This window comes from Hylobates moloch, unplaced genomic scaffold (assembly GCF_009828535.3).
Source record: "Hylobates moloch isolate HMO894 unplaced genomic scaffold, HMol_V3 SCAFFOLD_11, whole genome shotgun sequence".
In the NCBI taxonomy this organism is placed as follows: domain Eukaryota; kingdom Metazoa; phylum Chordata; class Mammalia; order Primates; family Hylobatidae; genus Hylobates; species Hylobates moloch.
The window spans coordinates 17385224-17407278 of record NW_026652286.1 but is presented as its reverse complement, the minus strand read 5'-3'; the positions used below and the strand labels follow the sequence as shown (position 1 = coordinate 17407278).

The window sequence follows — 22055 nt, the reverse complement described above, 5'->3', positions numbered from 1 at the left end:
AGTATCTACTCAAACTGAACATACAAATTGCCTATAATCCAACAATTCCACTCCCTACTACATATCCAAATGAAAGTGTAAATGTATGTGGACCAAAAGACAGAATGTTCAAATGTTTGTTGCAGCATTATTTGTAGAAGCTTCAAACTGAATGAACCCAATGTCCATCAACAGTGAAATAGATAAAAGAAAATGTTGTCCATTTCATGTAATAGAAATACCACTCAGCAATGACAAATAATTGCTTACGATGTCATACAACATCAGTGAATTTCAAGGACATAATATTGACCACAAGAAGCCAGACACAAAAGAATATATATGGTACAATTCCAAAGCTGAAAGTCCAGAAACAACCAAAACCAATCTATGGTCAAAGAAGTTAGAATGGTGGTTACCTTTAGTAAAAGGTGCTCACAACTAGGAGACAGCATACACGAGACTTCTGGGGAGCTCATAATTTCTTGACCTGGGTAGTGGTTATACAAATATAAAAATGTATCAAGCTATAGACTTAGAACTTGTGTACTTCTTTGTGGTATGTCAAAATTCATTATGAAAGCTTACACAAAGGAAATGAAAACAATTACTAAGAATTCATTCCCCTTCATTCCCTTTCAGAGTACATGCTATCTCATCCCAAACTTGGGATTCTTGCATGCAAATGTTTCTCTTTTTTCCTAATTCTTGGTTGCTTTGCAGATTCCCAAGTGCGTTTAATGAGAAGCTGTGAATTTCTCACAGGAAACTACCTCACTAGCTGATATCCTAAACTTCAGTTCCACTCTCCGACCACAACTGTTCATTGTTTCAATTTGATCACAGATTTCACCTCCTTGCCTTCAATTTTGATTTTGAAAGCTCCATTTCTCTTCATTCTCAACCAGCTTTCCCTCTTTCGTTCATTTGTTTATTTGAAGAGATTTATCATTTCAACCATTCCACTTACTCAACTAATAGTGCTAGGCTCTTGGAATACTATAGTAAATTAAACTGACATTATGTCTTATCTCATGATTCTCACCATCTAATGACTCCCATGAAAAAACCCTAAACTCTCTTGTCTCTTGTCCTTCTTACACATCTAACCATCAACTGCTCTTGCTTAAATTAATTCTGTTGTCTGCCTTCACTGGTCCCACACAAGGACAACTATACACTAAAAGAAAAATTGAAATTTTCACATCATTAATTTATGTCTCTGCATATTCATGGTCTCTAACTTCATCTAGGTCCTAAATTCTGTTCTATGTCCCTAGCAAGCTTTCTCTTTATTTTTCCTAAACTCTAATTGAAATTTAGCATTTCATTTATTTACAAAGGGTAGGCAACAAATAATAGTATTAGCAGTGCCTCTTAGTACTGCTGCAGTACTAATAACTTTGTTTACAGCGTCTATAACTTTGTCATCAATAGAAATCACATATTTTTTTGTATCATATTATAGTTGTTACAGATATCTCACGATATATTCATATTCATTACTACTTTACAATCATGGTAGTTATTAGATTTGACACCAGACCATGCTATTGTATGCATTAGGATAAGTATTGTAGCATTTAAAAAATATATGTTTTTTGACACTCCTCCCATCAAGAGGTAAAGATTATGTTCCTTTCCTGTGAATCTAGGGCAAGCTCAATGACTCCCACATAACCAAGAGAATTCAATGGAAGTGACGCTATATGTTTCCAGGGGCTAAGTCATGAAAGGCAAAGAGGCTTTCTCCTTGCTTCCTGGAGCACAAACCCTGGGAGCTCTGAGGCACCATGTAATAAATCCAAATACCTTCTGGCTGCCATGCTGTGAGGAAGACCAAACTAGCCTAAGCAAAGAGCCCACATGGAGACAGGAAGAGAGAGAGAGAGAGAGAAAGACCGATCTGGCCCAGCTCCTACTGTTACTTTGATTGGTAGAAACAAATAAGTGCTGCTTACAAGGTCTGTCAATCTGCTCTGGCTTATGGGAAGATAAACTATTCCCAGCCCTGTGTAAGTACTAGAAACTGTTTGGCCCACTGCTTTTTGGTGTCTTTTCCCTAGCCTCATGGAGTTTCACCCTTCCATTGCACAGATAAGTACTCAGAGCCAAAGGGAAGTACGCAATACAAAGGAACACTCTTGCAGATGTCCAAGACTCTCTTGTGTGCCACGTCCTCCTCTCAGATACTCTGCCCATCAGCCTCCCCAAATTCCCATCTCTGTCGCCTCCATCTCTGTCGCCTCCGTTTAGTGAAATCATCGGTTCTTGTTTGGGTTCCCCTCCCTGTTCTAGGCTCTGGACACTGCCTCCAGATAGTAAGCTGGGGTCATTATGGAACTTAATTCATTTGTTTCCCTTCTCTCAGGGATCACGATCCTGCACTGCCTGTTGGCCAATGTCTGAAAACAATGATTTCATATATACATACATATATGTGTATATGTATATATACAAACCTTTCCTAAATATGTATAAGTATATATATTTATGATTTATATGAATGTATATATGTGTATACATTATATATCTTATACATATTATATATTTATAATATATATTTTATCTATTTATATAAAATATAATTATATATTTTATCATATGAATATATATTTTATACATGTTATATATTTATTTATATATTATATATAATATATTCAGTATATAAATATTATATATAATGATATATACATATTATACATTTTATATTATATATATACATAAACACATGTATATATATAATATATAAACCATATTTTTTTTCAAGTGATACTCCCATCTCAGCTTCTCCAGTAGCTGGGACTACACTTGTGAGCTACCGTGCCCAATTCATTTCACATATTATGCTCAATTTTCCAGGTGTTTCTAGTGATAGGGTAATTTTGCAGAAGCAGAAATCCAAATGTAATTGCTAAAACCTAAATTAAAATTGAATTGTGGGCCGGGCGCGGTGGCTCACGCTTGTAATCCCAGCACTTTGGGAGGCCGAGGCGGGCGGATCACGAGGTCAGGAGATCGAGACCACGGTGAAACCCCGTCTCTACTAAAAAATACAAAAAATTAGCCGGGCGTGGTGGCGGGCGCCTGTAGTCCCAGCTACTCGGAGAGGCTGAGGCAGGAGAATGGCGTGAACCCGGGAGGCGGAGCTTGCAGTGAGCCGAGATTGCGCCACTGCACTCCAGCCTGGGCGACAGAGAGAGACTCCGTCTCAAAAAAAAAAAAAAAAAAAAAAAAAAAATTGAATTGTGTTCTTTAATCTTAAAATTCATATTCAACGACACAAAAAAGGGGTGTCTCTTTATACTTGACAGTAAAGCTTGTTGCAGATGTTCTCTCAGGTAGCTGTTAGCATCTCTAACTTCCCACTCTTTAATTGGGTATGTTCTGACTTCTACCATCACCACATCACTGAAACATGTCTTATCACACCATCTATAACTATCTTATTAGTACAGCCAAGGCATATATTTAGTTCTTTTTATTTTCCTACTAGTTCATTTCAGTCCGAGCTGGAAGGTAAGAGTTATTTCCTTACTTGACTTTCTACACCTGTGCTATCCACTCTGGTAGCCACTAGGCACATGCGGCTACTGAATATTTGAAGTGTAGATAGACCAAATTGAGAGGCACTGGAGGTGTAAAACACACACCAGGTTTCCAAGACATAATATGAATAAAAGAACGTGACATATCTCGTTAGTTTTTATGTTAATTACATGTTAAAATGATAATGTCTTAATTATGGGTTAAACAAGCTCTATCTCTAAAATTAATTTCATCTGCTTCTGTTTACCTTTTTATAGCACTACTAGAAAATTTACAATTGCTTATGTGACTCACATTGTATTTCTAATGGCCAGTACTGCTCTACAACAACCTCTTGCACCGACAGAGCCTTGCTTTAAACTTTCCTTTCTTGGTTTGTGGGTCTCTGTTCTTCCCTAGTTTTCTTGCTACTTTGCTGTCTGCTCCTTCTCAGACTTTTCTGAGACCTAAATCTGTTGTTCTAAAGTCGTAGTGTGCTGCAAAATCACCTAGGTTGCTTGCCAAAAATGCAGATTCTTGGATCTTATCTGCAGATATTATGATCTGGTAGACTGGCTTGGAGGACCGAGATTCTGATTCAGTAAAATAGAACGAGAGCTCAGAAATTTAGAACAATCTTTAGCCCTATTCTTTCTCATTTTACCCTACACATGCCATAGGTATCATCTTTCCTATCCCACCCACCTCCAAGGATAGAACTACCACTCACAGACTAACATCTCCCAAAACTCTTATCTTCCAGCTGAGATCCCTCTCTTATCCTGCCCTCTTCTTCCAACTGCCAGCTGTATATCTTCACTTGGAGGTACATTTGATAAGTTTGAGAAAACTTAGCGTATTCAGTATTTAAATTCTTATCTCTGTTCTCCCTAGCACATTCCTCCTTTTGACCTCCCAGTTATCCAAGCTAGAAACCTGAAATAATTCTTTACTTCTTCCTAACCTCTATATCTAATCAGTTAAAAAATCTGACCAATTCTGCTTACTTAACCTCTATCATCTCTATGCCTTTTAAATGTCCTTCATTTAGGGTTTCTCAGTCTTGGCTCTACTGAAATATTGAGCCAGTTAGTTGTTTGTTGTTGGAGGAGGGAAGTTGTCCTGTGCGTTGTTAAGTGTTTAGCAGTTACCCTGTCCTTTACCCCTCTAGATGCTAGTAGCACCCCTTGCTGGTACAACCACAATGTTTCTAGACATTACCAAATCCAGTGGGAGGAGGTGAGTGGGAGCGAATCACATTTCATCCCATAGAGCCACTGCCTCGGTTGATGGAGGCCCTCTTCTTAATCATCTGCGTTAGGGCAAGAGTTTCCACCTGGCCCACTAGCCCAGGACTACATCTCTCGTCTATTCTCTAAACTCCTGATAGTTTTACAGTTTTCACGGGTTAAAATTCAGTATCTCTTATATGGCATAAAAAGGGCATTTTTTGTTACCTACACGCCTTTCCAGCTTTCCACTCTACCCATACTGAAAGGCTTTGCAGTTTCCTTAGGGACGGATGAAAGTCATAAGAAGTGTTAACTATAGACAGTAAGTAAGCTAGTAGCGTATGAGATAAATGCAAAACTCCTAGCATATTTTAAATATAGAATATGAGTAAGCATGTACTTTGTGAAACACAGGCAGGATTATGTAAAATATATATAGTAAGTTAGTAAACTATAAGACATGCCAAAGTTAAATAGAAATACGATGGAATAGTCACTGATAGCCAAAAAGGGATGGAAAAACTAAGCAATGAGCAATCATGACATCTCTGGGCTATTAACTATGTCACCTCTAAATCAGCCACCCATTGGTTACACTTAGAATAGTCTCATACGTGCTCTGCCCAGGAAATGCAAATAAAACCTGTATCTGTTCAACAACTTACCTAGTAAGCTCTGGCTGTGACCAGGCATACTTCTCTGCTTCTATCCAATAAAGCAGGTGTGTACCATTGGCCCAAAGCACTTTCCACCTGTGGGCCGCCTTGCTGACACCTCACCTCTGGTCCTCGTAAGTATACCACCAGCGGAGAAGGCTGTTGTGGCAGATAGGATATATGAACATTACTTAACCCATGATTCAGGTGATGGTGTCCTTCCACTTGCTTGCACCTTATCCTAAGTGTGTCCACTTACCACAACTCTTTCACCTTTTCACTGGATACTTAAATTGAATAGGCTATGTTATTTAATAATCTTAATTTGATCTGTGAGCCTTCTCTGTTTCATTACCTTTAGGATAGCTTGCCTAGTTTACTAGGAAGCTACCATTGCATCAAATTAAGTTCCATGCAGGCATTAATCTCCTCCCAGAACGCTCCTGCTTTAGCCCCTATCATTTTATCCTGTTTATATCCATGTGTTTCTGTTATGACACTTTTCACACCACACTGTGATTAACTGTTTATTCCTCTCTCACTAGTCTGTGAGCTTCTTGGAAGCAGAAATAAATTTTATTCTTTTTGTCTGATCATTACTTAACAAAGTGCCAACCACAAAGTAAACAGTAAAAGAATTACAGAATGCAACCTCCTGCAGACACAGTTGAAGAAACTATTCATTGTTTTTTCCTTTCTATCATTCTCTAGTTCTAGGCATCAATCGCCTGTCCAGTCGGGGAGCAGTATGAAAGTGGTGGGAGGACCACAGACTCACTGCAGAAAACAGCTTACAGTAGATGCAGAGAATTATTAGCAAGCTTGGGCCTTGGTGGAGCTTGTCTTATTTGCCTGTTCCTCATTTTTCACTGGGGGTTTAAAACAAGTTTTTGTTTCCCTGCTATCCCGACCTTAAGATAATTAAAAGGCCAAGAATCTTTAAGAGACTTTCAGTTCTCCTGGATTCTAGATAATAAAACCCACTTTAAAAATTAATGAGCGCCTATATTATGACAGACAATAAGGATACAATAAAAATACCATTTCTGTTCTGAGAAAATTTACAAGCATCTTCCTGGAGCCTACATTTTACTCGAAGTAATAGCTATTTTTATAGCTTACAATAAAAGATGCATTTTCGAATATATTTCGCTTGAATTAAAGAAATAGAATGTGAGACCTTAAACAAAGGGTCCGTTCTTCAGATCCTTTTAACTCACACACTCTCCTTCAGGGATCGGGGTATTTGGGTGCAAAAGTTTACTATCACGCACAGGTGTAGAGATGTACAAATACGATCTAATTTAGTGGAAACTGTGTCTTGTAAGAGATGGCCCCCAGGGACCTCCCAAATCCCTAACCTCTCGGAGGACTGCAAAAGACAGCATCTGAAGCAACTCTTGCCTCGCCTTGAATCATTTGCCACTTCACGCCACGCCACGCCGCCCCGCCCCTTCCGTCCCCGGAGGCCGCCAGACTCGTGTCCGCTCTAGGCTTCTCCCGGACGTCTCTTTGTGGTGGCGTTGGGCTCCTCTAGCCCGCGCTTGCCGTCCTCTCACTGGTAGCGCGGGGACTGGCTGGGAAGCTGTCGGTCGAGTGTGGCTTGTGTGGACGCGCATCTTGCCCGAAGCCAGGCGGAGGAGCGCTCAAGCTAAGGTGGAAGGGGAGCGGGGGAAGCCCTGGGGAGGAGTGGGAGAGTGGAGACGGGCCCCTGGGTGGCGAGGGAGCCCGGCGGCGTCACGGGGGAACCCACGGAGAGGTGGAAGAGGAGGCCCGCACACGTGATGGGGATTTCCAGCTGCTGGCCGGGGCCTCTCACCCCTACCCCCGCGTAATTCATCTGCGACGCAACGCCTTGAGCTAAAGCCCAGCACAGGTTCTGCCGCCTCTGACCTCTCCGAGGGTCGTCGCCTGTCCTGTAGGCCCAGGACCTTCAAAGCTACGATTTTGACGTGAACTACTTAGGGTTATTGTGGCCTTCAACTCCGTAGACAGCCTGTATGTCTGCTATTTTTGTTTTTAATTTTTCAAATCAGAATCCTCTCAACCCTGGCCGTTTGAAGCCAAAGGCTAATGTTTATTTTTCCATCCCGGTACCATGAACTTAGTAGGTGCCCATTGGACGGATCTGGTGGTTTTAGTCATTTGTAAATAGCCGTGAACTAAGGAAGAAATGGATGTGGCCTTTTTACAGGGTTGGGGTGGGAATCATTGCAGGGTTTGGGGGCACTCTGTTAGGCATGATAACAACAGCTCTAGGCTTGAGTTTCTTCATCTGTAAATGAGAATGATAGTACTTTCCTCAGGGTGGCTATGAAGGTTCCTGAAGTGATGTTTGCCCTAAGCACTGTACCTGGCATGTCCTGACTACCACACTTGAACCAAATCGTTTCAATGGTGTTATGGACTATATTTTTGTTTTAAATTGCCTTTACCTTTCTTATTGTGCCTAGATCTTCCTGAGGATTGAGACTCTCCTCTTTGCCTTTGGGCCCTTTGATTAATGCTAATTGTCGTGTTATAGGTAATCAGTATTTGAAGATGACAGGCATAAAAAGTTCACAGTTGCAAGATGCGTGACTTTTGTAGGCGTATATGCCCATAACTAAAGCTACTGATTTGGGGAGTAGGGGTAGATTAAATTATATTTTTATTAAATAAGAGATAATCTGGGAAGACGCTGTGTAAGTTGTAAGACTCTATGCCAAAAAAAGCCTTTAATTTTTTTCATAAAACATTTCATGAAAACTTTTTTTTATGTTTTTCATAAAAGAGACATCAGTTGACCTAAAAACGAAGTAAATTTTTTGTTTTGTTAAATTTCCTCTAACTGTTAGTTTTCCCACTAACAAGGAGACTGGTAACAAACTGAAAAACTATGTTAAGGGAAATTAACCTATTGGAACGGGTATTTCTGCATCTCCCCTACAAATTTAGGAAGAAAAAGTGAGTTCCCCAATTAATCCTCAATTTCCCTCTGCTGTTGTTTTGTTAGTGGCTGTGGCTGTTTTGCTGTTTTGTTAGTGGTGGTGGGGGTGTTCTGCATTAACACCCCGAAACCCCTGTGATAATGTCCTAGCCCTTGCAAGCGTCATGGCCACGTGTGAGTTTTCTCAGCTTCCTCAACCTAATCTACCTTCCTTACCGTTTAGTAATGGGTAGCAAGAGATAATGCATAAGAACTCTTTAAAACTACTGATGTTTTAAAGTAAAGCTGGATAATTCCCTGAGCTGGCAGCGTTCAAATTGTATGAGGAGCAAATACTTTTGTTTACTGCCTGAGGTAGTAGGAGAGGTCTAATGAAAGTATTCTACATTTATTTCATTCTCTTTTGATTCTTAGGTAGTGCTACAACAATATTAAATGTTAATCTTAGAATCACAAAACATGGTGTATTTAGGCACTAAAGTGATGTCAATCCTAAGGCAGCAGAAAGTCTTAATTTTCTCCTATGCAGAATTTTTAAAAGACAATGTCAAATAAGAAATCTGGACTTAGGAGAGACTTTATTCAAAAGGGTTATTGCAAAAGGAGAAAAGGGACTTTTGCAATGGGTAGAACCAAAAGATCTGCAAGAATCTCCAAGGAGTGAACTGTGCTAGAAAGTTTTGGTGTGAGGAAGTAGGATATAAGGATGGCTTGATCTAATAGTAGGTCTGAGAATATTATTCCCTGGCTCTGGCTGAGAGTTGGCCAAAGCTCAGGAACCTGGGGGAAGGAGAGAAACTAAAGTTTGATTAACAAATATTTTGTTCCACTTGATCTGTAGGGCCAAGCAGATCAGCAAATTATTCATAAATTCATAATTGAAGCAAAAAATGAGAATTTGGAGGGTCTTTCTTTCGCCTGGTCATAGGTAAACAAGGGGGGGGATCCTTGAGTCTTACCTAACTCAAGGGTGGGAAGATTTTTTAAATTTTAGCTAGTAAAAAACCAGCACAGGGCTCAAGCAAAATTCAGCTTGCCAAAAAGTGTTTTTATTATTTGACATTGAAAAGTATTGAAAACCTGGATTTTATTTATACCATGGTGAATCTTTCTAAGACTGGGGTTTTTGTTATTGGTTTGCTTGTTATCCTATAAGAAGCTGGATTTTTTTCTTCCATGAAGAGTACTAGGTTTTATATTGACTAAAGTGTTTGGAGCACATTAATCTTTTCTTGCATTAAAAGATTATTGAAATAGGAACTGGTAAGGTGCTATAACCAGTTTAAATGACAATTAAAAGTAGACATGTTTATAGAGCAGGAATATTGAAATAAATGTGCAAGTGAAGACAAAATTGGCTGCTTTCGCAGTGAGACAGAAGTCCATTGAACCTTCACCAGATAGAATTTACAAGAATACAGACAATTATTTTGTATTGCTGTTGGTTATCTACAGTTGACAGTTGTGAAATAGCTCCAAGATGCTGAAGGAATCAGACTTCCCATGTAATCAGAATGTGAAAACCTGAAACGCTGTGCTCTCAACAGTGCAGTTTTCTATTGAAGCAGATGTTTTTCTCTGTCCTTAGTGTATCCAATTTAAATCTCCTCTCCCCCAATAATCTTCCCTAGAGTTAGACTTCCTTTAAGGCAAATACGTATCTGTGTTTTTCTTACTCTTTTTTGCTATCTTCTATAAAATATAGAAGTACATTTTATATTTAAATTTTTTAATTGAATTATCTGAAGCAGTACATAGCAAACTGTAATGTGCTTACAAATCACTTGGGTATCTTTCTGAAATGCACATCCTGACTCATTGGGTCTGGAGCTGATACTGAGATTCTGTATTTCTACTGAGGTCTCAGGTGATGCCAGTGCTGATTCAGGGAAAGTAAAGAGTAATGCGTTTCCAACTATATTAAGGAAGGGGCCAGATAAATCATCGTTATGGAAGAACATAGCACTGTACTGTAGGTGAAAGGAACAATATGAACTTGCTGGACTGTCATTTGCAGAAAATAAAATATAAACTGTAGGCCACATTGCCAGAACATAGACCAAAATGAGCAAAAACAGTTGCTAGGAAACAGGCCCAAATGCAGAACTTTAGCTTATAGGAGGAAGTCAGAAAGAGCTGGAAATGAGAACATTGAGGAATATAACAGAGGAGGAACAACCAGAGGGTGTAATTTTTAGAATTCAAACAGTGACCACTTATGATCAGTGTCTGAAATTTGGTGTTCCTTGAGCTAGCTGGACTTGGACTCTTTGACAGTATGTGAACAAACTGCCTAATCGTAGATCAGAAAGCTAACCTGTGGAAGACTTTAAAACTACCTTGACTCAGGTGTGTGCACTTTTACTCAAGTGAGTGGGATTAGTTTGCCGCTGAGTTTTAATCTGTGTAAAATTTAGTTTTTATCACAGTTGACAATGTCTTTTATCAGATAGGATATTTTAATTTTAAAATGAACTGATCCTGTAAAGAAGTAATTCATTGTCTGAAGTTCAAATCTAACAGGGCATCTTGCGTTTTTTATTTGCCAAATCTGGTGACCCCATTTTCTGCATCCAGTAAGTAGAGATCTTTCTTTGGTGCCAACTCAATGTCCTGCCTGTTACTAAGAAAAACTGAACTTCCTGTAAACAAATTACAGGACCCACCTACTCAGAAGGCTGAGGTGAGAGGATCACTTGAGGCTAGGAATTTCAGAAATAGGTATTCAACTTCACTGGCACAAGTTACAGAGTCTATTCCATTAGTTTCCTTTAATCATGATGAACTCTGTTGAATTTTGTAGTAATTTAGCCATGAATAAAGGAAACTAATGGAACAGAGACTCCCCAATAACTAAGGAAAAAAATTTTTTATCTAAAATTAAAATTAATAGAGTAAATGAAATTACCCTAAAGGGTAAAAATGTATTATTACTATGGACAGATAAGGTTTCTAAAGTAATTAGTTTCCTAAATCCAAGATGCTTTTCCTATCAAATATGACCATGGTAGCCCAAGTTTTGAATATTAGGAAATAACTTTATGGCAAAAAATTTCCATTATAGATCTGTGGCTAAAAACTGGTGATGGTTACCTCCAAATAAAAAGAATCTGTGGCATTAACAAAATATTAAGCATTATTTTCTGTACAGTGATGAGGGATAGTTGTCCTAGTTTCCCTTGTATTAAGAAAGGTTGTGCCAGGCACGGTGGCTCATGCCTGTAATCCCAGCACTCTGGGAGGCCAAGGCGGGCAGATCACGAGGTCAGGAGATCGAGACCATCCTGGCTAACATGGTGAAACCCCATTTCTACTAAAAATACAAAAAAAAAAAAAAAAAATTAGCCGGGCATGGTGGCAGGCGCCTGTAGTCCCAGCTACTCTGGAGGCTGAGGCAGGAGAGTGGCGTGAACCCAGGAGGTGGAGCTTGCAGTGAGCTGAGATCCCGCCACTGCACTCCAGCCTGGGTAACAGAGCAAGGCTCCGTCTCAAAAAATATATATAAAAAATAAGAAAGGTCAAAGCCAGATTGTGTCCCTTATTTGCTAAGATACATTGCGACATAGTTTGTTGCCTTGTAACTTTACCTCTGATTTCCTTTTTCTCCTCCTTAATTTATCTTAATCTTATCTGTTTGAAGAAAAAAAAAATTATTATTATTATTATTTTTTTTTTTTGAGATGAGAGTCTCGCTTTGTCGCCCAGGCTGGAGTCCAGTGACACGATCTCCGCTTACCGCAACTTCCGCCTCCTGGGTTCAAGCGATTCTCGTGCCTCAGCCTCCCATATAGCTGTACTACCACACCTGACTAATATTTTTGCATTTTTAGTAGACACGGGGTTTCACTATGTTAGCCAGTCTAGTCTAGAACCCCTGGCCTCAAGTGATCAACCCACATTGGCCTCCCAAAGTGCTGGGATTACAGGCATGAACCACAATGCCTGGCTAGAAAAAATTTTTCTAATTATTACTGTGATAGAAGCCATTTTATCTGATTTGATTAGGACCTGTATTAGTTCACTTTAAAAACTGACTAAAACACAATAAATGAATATAAATATACTCTGTTTTTACCAGCTTTAAAACTTTTTTCAGTTAAAATGTTCAGTAACATTTTTTAACACTTTAAAGTGTATTTTATTTTTTAACTTTCTAAATATAGTATTTTGACCTAAAACATAGACATTTATTCGCCTTTTTTTGTTACCTGAGGCCAGGGTCTTTTCTTTTTATGTGATTTTGCTGACTATTGTTTTTCTCTGCAGAAACCACATCAAAATGTGTTTAAGATTTCTCTCCAGTTTTTTTTTTAATTTTGCAAAGCTTAAAAACACTTGTAAAATTGCCAAATCCTAGACTTCATGGTACCTCACTACCACTCAGATTTCAGTGGTTCACCTTTTTTCTCAACAGCAGTTTTTTTCCTAATGAGTTGCATTGGTTGCATCTTTTCTTGAGAATTCAACTTTTTTTTTAATTTGCTTTGAAAATTTTTATTTATGAAAAATTTCAAATAGAAAGTATGGACAGTAGTGAAGCACTTACGTACATGTCACCAAACCTTATTTTCTGTAAATCTTTTTGAGGAAAATAATGTTTTTTCCCCTCAGAAGTATCCACAAATGTGATACATGTTACTCTCATGTATATTTTAGTATATATTCATGTTTCATCTGTAAATCTTACATACTATCTTATTTTTTAAAATTTTACCTTTAATGATGATACTATATAACCTTTACAACTTTTTTCACTTAAGATTGTCTTTGAGATTTATTCATGTTGATTCATGTAATTCATGTAGTTTATTCATTTTAACTGTTATGTGGGAGTCCCTTGTATGAGTAACAATTTCACATCCTTTACAATTAGGTTGTCATCTTTCACTGCCAAAGGCAGTGAATGCTGAAAGTTTTCATATATAACTTGTGCTCGTATTGGAGATATTTTTCTCCAGCTGACACCCAGAACTGAAAAGAGCTGAGTCCCAAGGTATATGCTTCCTCAGTTTTACAAGAAATTGCTGAAGACGTTCTAAAGCAGTTGCAGCAATTTACATTCCTACCAAAGTTATTATAAGGAGCATGTGAGAGTTGGACACATCTTAACCAGATATGAGATTTTTAAATTGATTTCAAGCAAATGTTTAAGAAATGATATTTAATGTGCATTTTCCTAGGAACTATGAGGGAAACAGTTTGTATGCATGTATTGGCTTTTGTTCTCTTTCTCAGTAAATTGCCTAACTATATTTGTTTAGTTTTCCAGTGGACTCTGTCATTTTCTAATTGATTTTTAGAAGCGAGGAGTTACTTGAATATTTACGATAATAATCCTAACAACACCTTTCAAGTGTCATTTTTTTCTCCTTTAGTTATACAGACGTGTAAATTTTACATATAATCAAATGTATCCATCTTTTTTTTATTTTTTTGGTACCTGCTTGCTTGTTTGAAAAATTCTTCTGTACTTCCATGTCAGAAAACCTTATTTTCTCATAAACATGTTTAGTTTTTCTTTTCATGTTTGAATCTTTAATCCCCCTGTTAATTGATTTTTGTTTGTGCAGAAGAGATCTAATTATTTTTCCATATGGTTAAAGTCCCTTCTTCATTAGTGTGTGATACCCATCTATTAATAGTACCACATGTCATATACCGAGACCTCATCTACTCATGGATCTGTTTGTTTGTACTATACCAATATCATAGTTTTAATTAGAATAGGTTTATAGTAAATCAATATTTTACTGTATTTTCCTTCAAGATTACCTTGGCTTTCTTAGACCTTTGCTCTTTCATATAGACCAGCTTGCTAAATTCCAAGGGGGTGGCAGTAGAATATCTGATGGAACTTTGATTGTAATAGAACTGAATTTACAGATGTATTCCTGGATAATTGACATATTTTTTACAATGAGGCACTCCATGATATATACCTGCATTTATTTAGGGTACCGTTTTTGTCTTTCAGTTTGATAATTTTCTCCATGAAGGTCTTGTTGTATGTCTTTTGTAAGATTCACATATTTTGTAAGATACAGTGTTTTTTGGTTTCTAGCATCCCTGGTGAATTCTCTTATTAGTTCTAATAGTTTGTTAAACCTCTTGTATTTCTCACATATCTTTGGATAATATTTCTTATTTCCTCCTTTTTAATTCTTATGTGGTCTTAAATATAATCTGTAATTGCAGGTGTTTTCGTGAAGTTCTGACTTTACAGGGAACACTTCTGTTTGATTATTAAATATCTATTATAAGACTTTGGTAAATACCTTTTTTATTCCTTATTTTCTTTTAGACAGGTGTTGAATTTTATCAAATGTTTTTTCAGTTTCCTAGATAAACTTGCAGCACAAATTTGAATCTCTTTAATATTTTCTCTAGGGTGATCAGCCCATGACCTAAACCTCCAGACAAAATAAAACAGGGAAAATTTGCTAGAATCAAGAATGATGGATCCATGTTCAGTTGGAGTCCAGCTTCGTACTACAAATGAGTGCCATAAAACCTACTATACTCGTCACACAGGTTTTAAGACTTTGCAAGAATTGTCATCAAATGATATGCTTTTACTTCAACTTAGAACTGGAATGACACTTTCTGGGAACAATACAATTTGCTTTCATCATGTAAAAATTTACATTGACAGATTTGAGGATTTACAGAAGTCATGTTGTGACCCATTTAACATACACAAAAAATTAGCCAAAAAAAATTTGCATGTAATTGACTTAGATGATGCCACTTTTCTGAGTGCTAAATTTGGAAGACAGCTTGTACCTGGTTGGAAGCTTTGTCCAAAATGCACACAGATAATCAATGGAAGTGTGGATGTTGATACTGAAGACCGCCAGAAAAGGAAACCTGAGTCAGATGTATGTATAATAGTCATTTTTTCCTACTTTGTGAATTCTACCATGTAGGATTTTGCTTAACTATAAGAAAATCATATTTACATTATTACTATATTTGTTAGCATACAATGAAATAAAAGGAGGGGGTGAAAGTGGATGATGTTTCTAAATATTATTCACATATACTGAAGGTGAAGATTGGGGGATTAAGAAAGTAGGCTTGCAAAAGTAATAATAAAATATGCCTAAGACTCCAAGCTACAACTTTTAGTATGAAGACTTTAGGAATGGGTTTTAGAATATTCTGGCCAAGCCAGGATTTAGTTTCTTTTCTGATACCAAAGTAACTACATGGGACATGGCAACCAGCAAGGGTCTTTGCAGCAGGACGAATTTGCCTTTATATGAAGGACTTGGAAATCACTGCTTTGAAAGGAAAATTAGAGAGGTGACTTACAGTTATTTTTTATTTCACTCTTTTTTTCTCCTTTGACACTATCTCATTCTTGAGTTTTTTTAATGCTTGTGAATTTTCTTTGCTTCTAGTTCTGAATTCCTACTTGATATGGTCAAGGCTAATTTTAGGACTCCTCGTGGTAAAAAATAATAATAATAATACATTTTTACATTGTAAAGTATTAAATATTTTACCTCTATTCCTTATTGACATGCTTACATGCATATTTAACCATATCAGAACAACTTAAGATTTCATAAAGCTATCTTTTGTGTAGGACAAGTATATCAAAGAAGCACATCTCAGAATTTTTACTTGTAATTATTTCATAATTCTTACTGCTGGAATATTTTTCTCAGTTTTCTCCTTTTTATTAAACCAAGTTAAAAGATAGTTGAAATTTGAAATTACTCTATTTTCCTGTTGTTCTCTTCTCAGGGGAACATCTTGAGGGCCAAGTTTATCTGCAGTTCATACTAGATACTTGCTGATAGTGTCATTGTAGATGTCCTCACCTGATCTATCCAATGTTCTTGTAGAATGTATCAGCTGCAGCTCTTTCCTCCCCAAATAACAAACATAAACCGTTAAACACTGAAATTTTGTTTCACCAAAACTTTTCAAAAAGATTATAATACTATTCTAGAACTTGAAATCATATTCTCTGCTCTTAAAAATATATAAAATACAATAATAAGGACCCAGGATTGTTAGGAAATCAGTTATGTGCCACTGGATTATACAGCAGTTTTTGTGCCTTCTTACCTGTGTTGGCAGCAGCCATTGCAGTTTTCACAGTGCCTTCCTCCTCTGCTCCTAATATACCAGAGACTAAAATCAAATAATGGAAATGTTACTAATACATTAACCGATACGCTTTGAATATGGTCTAGGGCCATGTAAGTTTTCTTGCACTTAGGCTCTAAAACCTTGTTTTGTTTTTTTGCGTGTTCCAGACTGTCTGCTACGTTAGGGAATCATCTGGTTTAACATTAAGTGAAATGTTAATCTATTGTCTGATGTCAAGATTTGAGTTGATAATTTGTTTACCTTTCTTCAGGGAAGAACTGCTAAAGCTTTGAGGTCATTACAATTTACAAATCCAGGAAGGCAAACAGAATTTGCTCCGGAAACTGGTAAAAGAGAAAAAAGAAGGCTTACAAAAAATGCAACCGCTGGTTCAGACAGGTAGGCTAAGTGTTACTGAAGACATGTTAACTTGCTGCTTCACATCTGCATTGTTCCCCTATTTTTCTCTTAAATTTTGAATTTTCTGGGTTCATATTTTAAATTGGATAATGTGGAATTAGTAAAAACCTATGAAGGCCTTTGTTTTTATTCATATAAAATTAAGGTATCCCTTTCAACTCCAAAAATTTGTTTCTAAGAAGGTAGCAATGAACTGAAGAAATAATTTTGGCATGAGCGTTAAAATAATTACAATTAAAGTAATTCACTTATTTGAAAAGCGTTGTTATATATATATGGACATACCTCATTTTATTGGTGCTTCACTTTATTCTTTACAAGGTGCTATTTTTACAAATTGAAAATTTGGCAACTCTGTGGTAAGCAAGTCTATTGGTGTCATTTTTCTAACAGCGTGTAATCCCTCATCTCTGTCGCATTTTGGTAATTATTGCAAAATTTCCAGCTTTTTCATTACTATATCTGTTATGATGATCTTTGATGTTACTATTATAATTGTTTTGAGTCACTAGGAACCACACCAATGCAAGGTGGTGAACTTAGTTGATAAGTGAGTGTTCTTACTGCTCCACCTACTGGCTGTTCTCTAGACTCTCTCCCTCTCCTCGGGTGTCCCTGTTCCCTGAGAAACAAATATATTGAAGTTGGTCCAACTAATAACCCTGCAATGGTCTCTAAGTGTTCAAGTGAAAGGAAGAGTCAAGTCTCTCATTTTACAAAAAAAGCTAGAAATGATTAAGCTTGGGAGGAAGGCACGTCAAAAGCTGAGACAGGCCAAAAGCTGGGCCTCTTGTGCTAAACAGCCAAGTTGTGAATGCAAAGAAAAAGTTCAGGAAGGACATTAAAAGTACCATTCCACTGAACACAAATGGTAAGAAAGCAAAACAGCCTTATTGCTAATATGGAGAAACTTTAAATGGTCTGGATAGAAGATCAAACCAGCTACAACACATTCCCTTAAGCAAAAGCCTAATCCAAAGCAAGATTCTAACCTCTTCAATTCTCTGAAGGCTGAGAGAAGTGAGGAAGCTTCAGAAGAAAAGTTTGAAGCTAACAGAGGTTGGTTTTTGAGGGTAAGGAAAGAAGCCATCTCCATAACATAAAAGTGCAAGGTGAAGCAGCAAGTTACTAATGAAGGTGGCTACAGTACTACCCAACAGATGTTCAATGTAGACAGCCTTTTTTTTTTTTTTTTTGGAGACGGAGTCTTGCTCTGCCGCCCAGCCTGGAGTGCAGTGGCACAATCTCAGCTCACTGCAACCTCTACCTGCTGGGTTCAAGCGATTCTTCTGCCTCAGCCTCTCATGTAGCTGGGGCTACAGGCACATGCCACCACAGCCAGCTAATTTTTTGTATTTTTAGTAGAGACAGGTTTCACCGTGTTAGCCAGGATGGTCTCAATCTCCTGACCTCGTTATCTGCCCACCTTGACCTCCCAGAGTGCTGGGATTACAGGTGTGAGCCACCACACCCGGCCAACAAACATCCTTCTAATGGAAGAAGATGCCATCTTTCATAGCTAGAGAGGGGAAATCTATACCTGGCTTCAACTTTTCAAAGGACAGGCCATCTCTCTTGGTAGAGACTAATGCAATTGGTGACTTTTAAGTCAAAGCCAGTTATTTACCTCTTCGAAATCCTAGGGTCCTAATGATGCTAAATGTACTCTACCTGTCCTGCATAAATGGGACAAAGCCTGGATGGCAGCATATCTATTTACAGCATTGTTCATTGAATATTTTAAGCCCACTTGAGAGACCTCCTGCCTAGATAAAAGGATTCCTTTCAAAATATTGCTACTCATTGACAATATACCTGATCACTCAAGAGCTCTGACAGAGATGTCCCAGGAGATAAATGTTTCATGCCTCCTAACACAACATTCATTCTGTAGCCCATGGATCAAGGAGTACTTTGACTTTCAAGTCTGTTATTTAAGAAATACGTTTTGTGAGGCCAGAGCTGCCATAGATAGTGAGTGATTCCTCTGATGGATTTGGGCAAAGTAAATTGAACACCTGGAAAGGATTCACCATTACAAGAGTTTGGAAGAAGATTCGAGTCCTCATGGATGACTTCGACGGGTTCAAGACTTCAGTGGAGGAAGTAATTGCAGACGTGGTGGAAATAGCAAGAGAACTAGAATTAGAAGCAGAGCCTGGAGATGTGACTGAGTTATTGCAATCTTGTGATAAAACTTGAATGGATGAGGAGATTCTTCTTAGAGATGAGCAAAGAATGTGATTTATTGAGGTGGAATCTGCTGGTGAGGATGCTGTTAACATTACTGAAATGACAAAGGACTTAGATTATATAAACTTAGTAGATAAAGCAGAGGCAGAATGTGAGAGGATGACTCCAATTTTGAACATTCTACTGTAGGTAAAATGCTATCAAACACCATCACATGCTACAGAGAAATCTTTTGTAAGAAGAGTCCACTGATGCAGCAAACTTCACTGTAGTCTTTAAGAAATTGCCACAGCTACCCTAGCCTTCAGCAACAACCACCCTGATCAGTCAGCTGTCCTCACTGGGGCAAGATCCTCCACCAGCAAAAAAACTACAACTCATTGAAGTTTCAGATGATTGTTAGCATTTTTTAGCAATAGAGTATTTTTAAATTAAGGTACATACATTTTTTTCTTAGACATAAGGCTGTTGCACACTTAATAGGCTATAGTGTAAGCTTAACTTTTATATGCACTGGAAAAGCAAAAAAAAAAAAAAAATTTGTGTGTGTGTGTGTGACTCACTTTATTGGTGGTGGTCTGAAACCAAACCCACAATACCTCCGAGGTGTGCCTGTAATTCATATATCTCTGTTCTATGGGTAGCTGCTAAAAGGTAATTACATTTTATGAGAATACAAGGTTTTTATTTTTTACATGTCTGAAATAGAAATGCAGTTCTGTATAGTCAACAGAATGAATGGGAAAACTAAATTGTTTAGAATATGACTCTAAAACAAATGTTAGTAAAATCATTCAGAATTTTTTTTAAGTTCAGTCAACATTTCTATATATGCCATCTATTCCATCTGTTAAAATTTACCATTGAGTCGTTTAAATGTTTTTAGGCCAAATTTACCAGAGTCCATTAAAGAACAAGAAACATTAATTGTAGTATAAAAATCTATAGAGGCGGTATACTATAATAAAAATAAAACTGTGTTGATAAAACAGTGAAGAGATTGGTAGCTAATAAAGTGAACCACTATTAACCTGTCATTCTTTTTTGTTTGTTTAAAGTAAAGGGAAAATTATGGACTTCAAGAAGCATATTCAGAATTTTTAGATTTGTCTCAACACTCTAGAGTTAGGTCTCCTCTTCTCACATGGAGTTCATTTACTGCTGACGATAGAATAAGCCTTGAGCCTGATAAATTATAGATCATTTTGGCATGACCTCATCTCAAAATATTTTATCTCTTTTTTTTTACTGTATTTTCAATTAAATCAAAAATAACATCTTTATGAGGTATGATTCATTGTGTTTTATTTTACAGACAAGTGATACCAGCAAAGAGTAAGGTCTATGATAGCCAGGGTCTCCTGATTTTTAGTGGGATGGACCTCTGTGACTGCCTCGATGAAGATTGCTTAGGATGTTTCTATGCTTGTCCTGCCTGTGGTTCTACCAAGTGTGGAGCTGAATGCCGCTGTGACCGCAAGTGGCTGTATGAGCAAATTGAAATTGAAGGAGGAGAAATAATTCATAATAAACATGCTGGATAATCTGTGGTACCAAACTATGGAGCCTTTAAAGGTCTTTATTTCTAAAAATCTGTTACTCTAAGATACATTTTAAGCTTGATTATCATATGACAAAGATTTTAAAACTATCTCAGTGTGCCCTAATTTTTCATCTTGGGTGCTTTAAGATTCACTATTTGATATAAATTCAGTTAGGCTATTTTTCAGTAGTCAGCGTTAAGCCTGTCTGGATCAATATAAACAAGTAGGGTGTAGGCAGTCCTCTATTTGCATGTTTCCCATGGGCACAAATTTCAGTGACCTAGATTTAGTTTAAATACCAGTTTCCTTACTAGGAAGGAAAGAAAACTGGTAAGGAAACTGTTGTTAAAATCTAGGTTAAAATTTTAGTTAGCACAGTGTAACTCTGAGTAATTACATGAAGTACAAACCTCTCTGCTAGCTCTTCAGTCTACAGATCACTATGTAAATAACAGATATGCTTCATGATTAGTGACCAGTTATGTTACTTCTTTCAAATTCTTCCAGTGGTTTGTCCCTGTGCATCTGTTATTCAGTTCACTTACAGCAGAGCATGTAGTTATGCTGTCCCTTTGTCATCTACTTGACATTTTATAGAAGTGAACACTTGAAAGAACTGGTTAGCAAAGATGAAAGTGCAGCAAAGCAATGAAAAATGATAACACTGGAAGTGAAATTTTAATCAAACATAAATGAATTTTTAGAAGAAGTCACTGACCATGGGAATGTTATTCTTGCTGCTGTGTATTCATAGGAGCTTAGTGAAGGCAAACATCAACACAAATAAGAAAAGTGGTTGCAATAAAGACAAATACGTCCCAGAGGAAGTGATGGTTAAAAAAAAAAAACTTTAAAGGACATTTAATGTGAATATAGAAATATTTCACAACATTGAAAGCACAAGCAATAAAAGGGTGGAAGCTGACCCAAACTTACAAGGAGTATGGCAGTTTGCCATGAACATGAAAGATGCTTACTCGGTAAGCCCTATTCAAACTACTTCGTTTTTACAATGAAATAAAACACTTTAGTTCTATTTCTAATGTTTTAAATTACAGTGTACTAAATATTTTTAAACATTTTTGCATTTTTTTCCTACATTTATAACTGATCTTAAGAGTTTTTAATATTTGAGCAGAACCTTAAAGGTCATGGAACAATCATCATTTTCCCCATTGATTATGAAGATTGCAGGACCATTTTTATGGCCCCACAGTACCATGTGAAATGAGGATCGCTTGTAGCTGGGAACAATGCTTGCTTCAGGGAAAACTGATTTTGATAGAACCGACTAGTTGAGTATTAAACTGTTTTGGAAATAATTTATGTATCTACGTGCTGAAATATATTTCTCTTCTCCCCACTTATTCAAATAAAAAAATGTTTTAATACTATAAACTTTTCATTGTTTGCGCCATGCAGTCCTTGTCAGAATTGTTCTGAGGGACAAAAACTTGATGTATAAAGCATG

At 37.2% G+C, this 22055-nt stretch overlaps 1 protein-coding gene across 3 annotated transcripts; it reads left to right on the top strand.

Annotated features, from left to right (window-relative positions):
• Positions 1–6916: 6916 nt before the first annotated feature.
• ARL14EP (ADP ribosylation factor like GTPase 14 effector protein) lies at positions 6917–21439 on the top strand. Of its 3 annotated transcripts, none has more exons than XM_032166363.2 (4): positions 6917–7051; positions 14712–15202; positions 16699–16826; positions 20356–21439. In XM_032166363.2, exons 2-4 carry the CDS (start codon positions 14777–14779, stop codon positions 20582–20584), a joined length of 783 nt encoding a protein of 260 aa, XP_032022254.1. In that variant the 5' UTR covers positions 6917–7051; positions 14712–14776; the 3' UTR covers positions 20585–21439. The 3 variants fall into 3 exon arrangements, with proteins under 3 accessions (XP_032022254.1, XP_058302694.1, XP_058302695.1); XM_058446711.1 differs by lacking the exon at positions 6917–7051 and adding an exon at positions 7128–7393; XM_058446712.1 differs by lacking the exon at positions 6917–7051 and adding an exon at positions 9352–10673.
• Positions 21440–22055: the final 616 nt, after the last annotated feature.

Bases quoted from the DNA above. Each gene is read 5' to 3' on its own strand.
- ARL14EP (XM_032166363.2), top strand. From the start codon at position 14,777: ATGATGGATCCATGTTCAGTTGGAGTCCAGCTTCGTACTACAAATGAG. The intron at 15,203-16,698 runs GTATGTATAATA...ACCTTTCTTCAG, and splicing joins AAAGGAAACCTGAGTCAGAT to GGAAGAACTGCTAAAGCTTT. The intron at 16,827-20,355 runs GTAGGCTAAGTG...TTTATTTTACAG, and splicing joins GCAACCGCTGGTTCAGACAG to ACAAGTGATACCAGCAAAGA.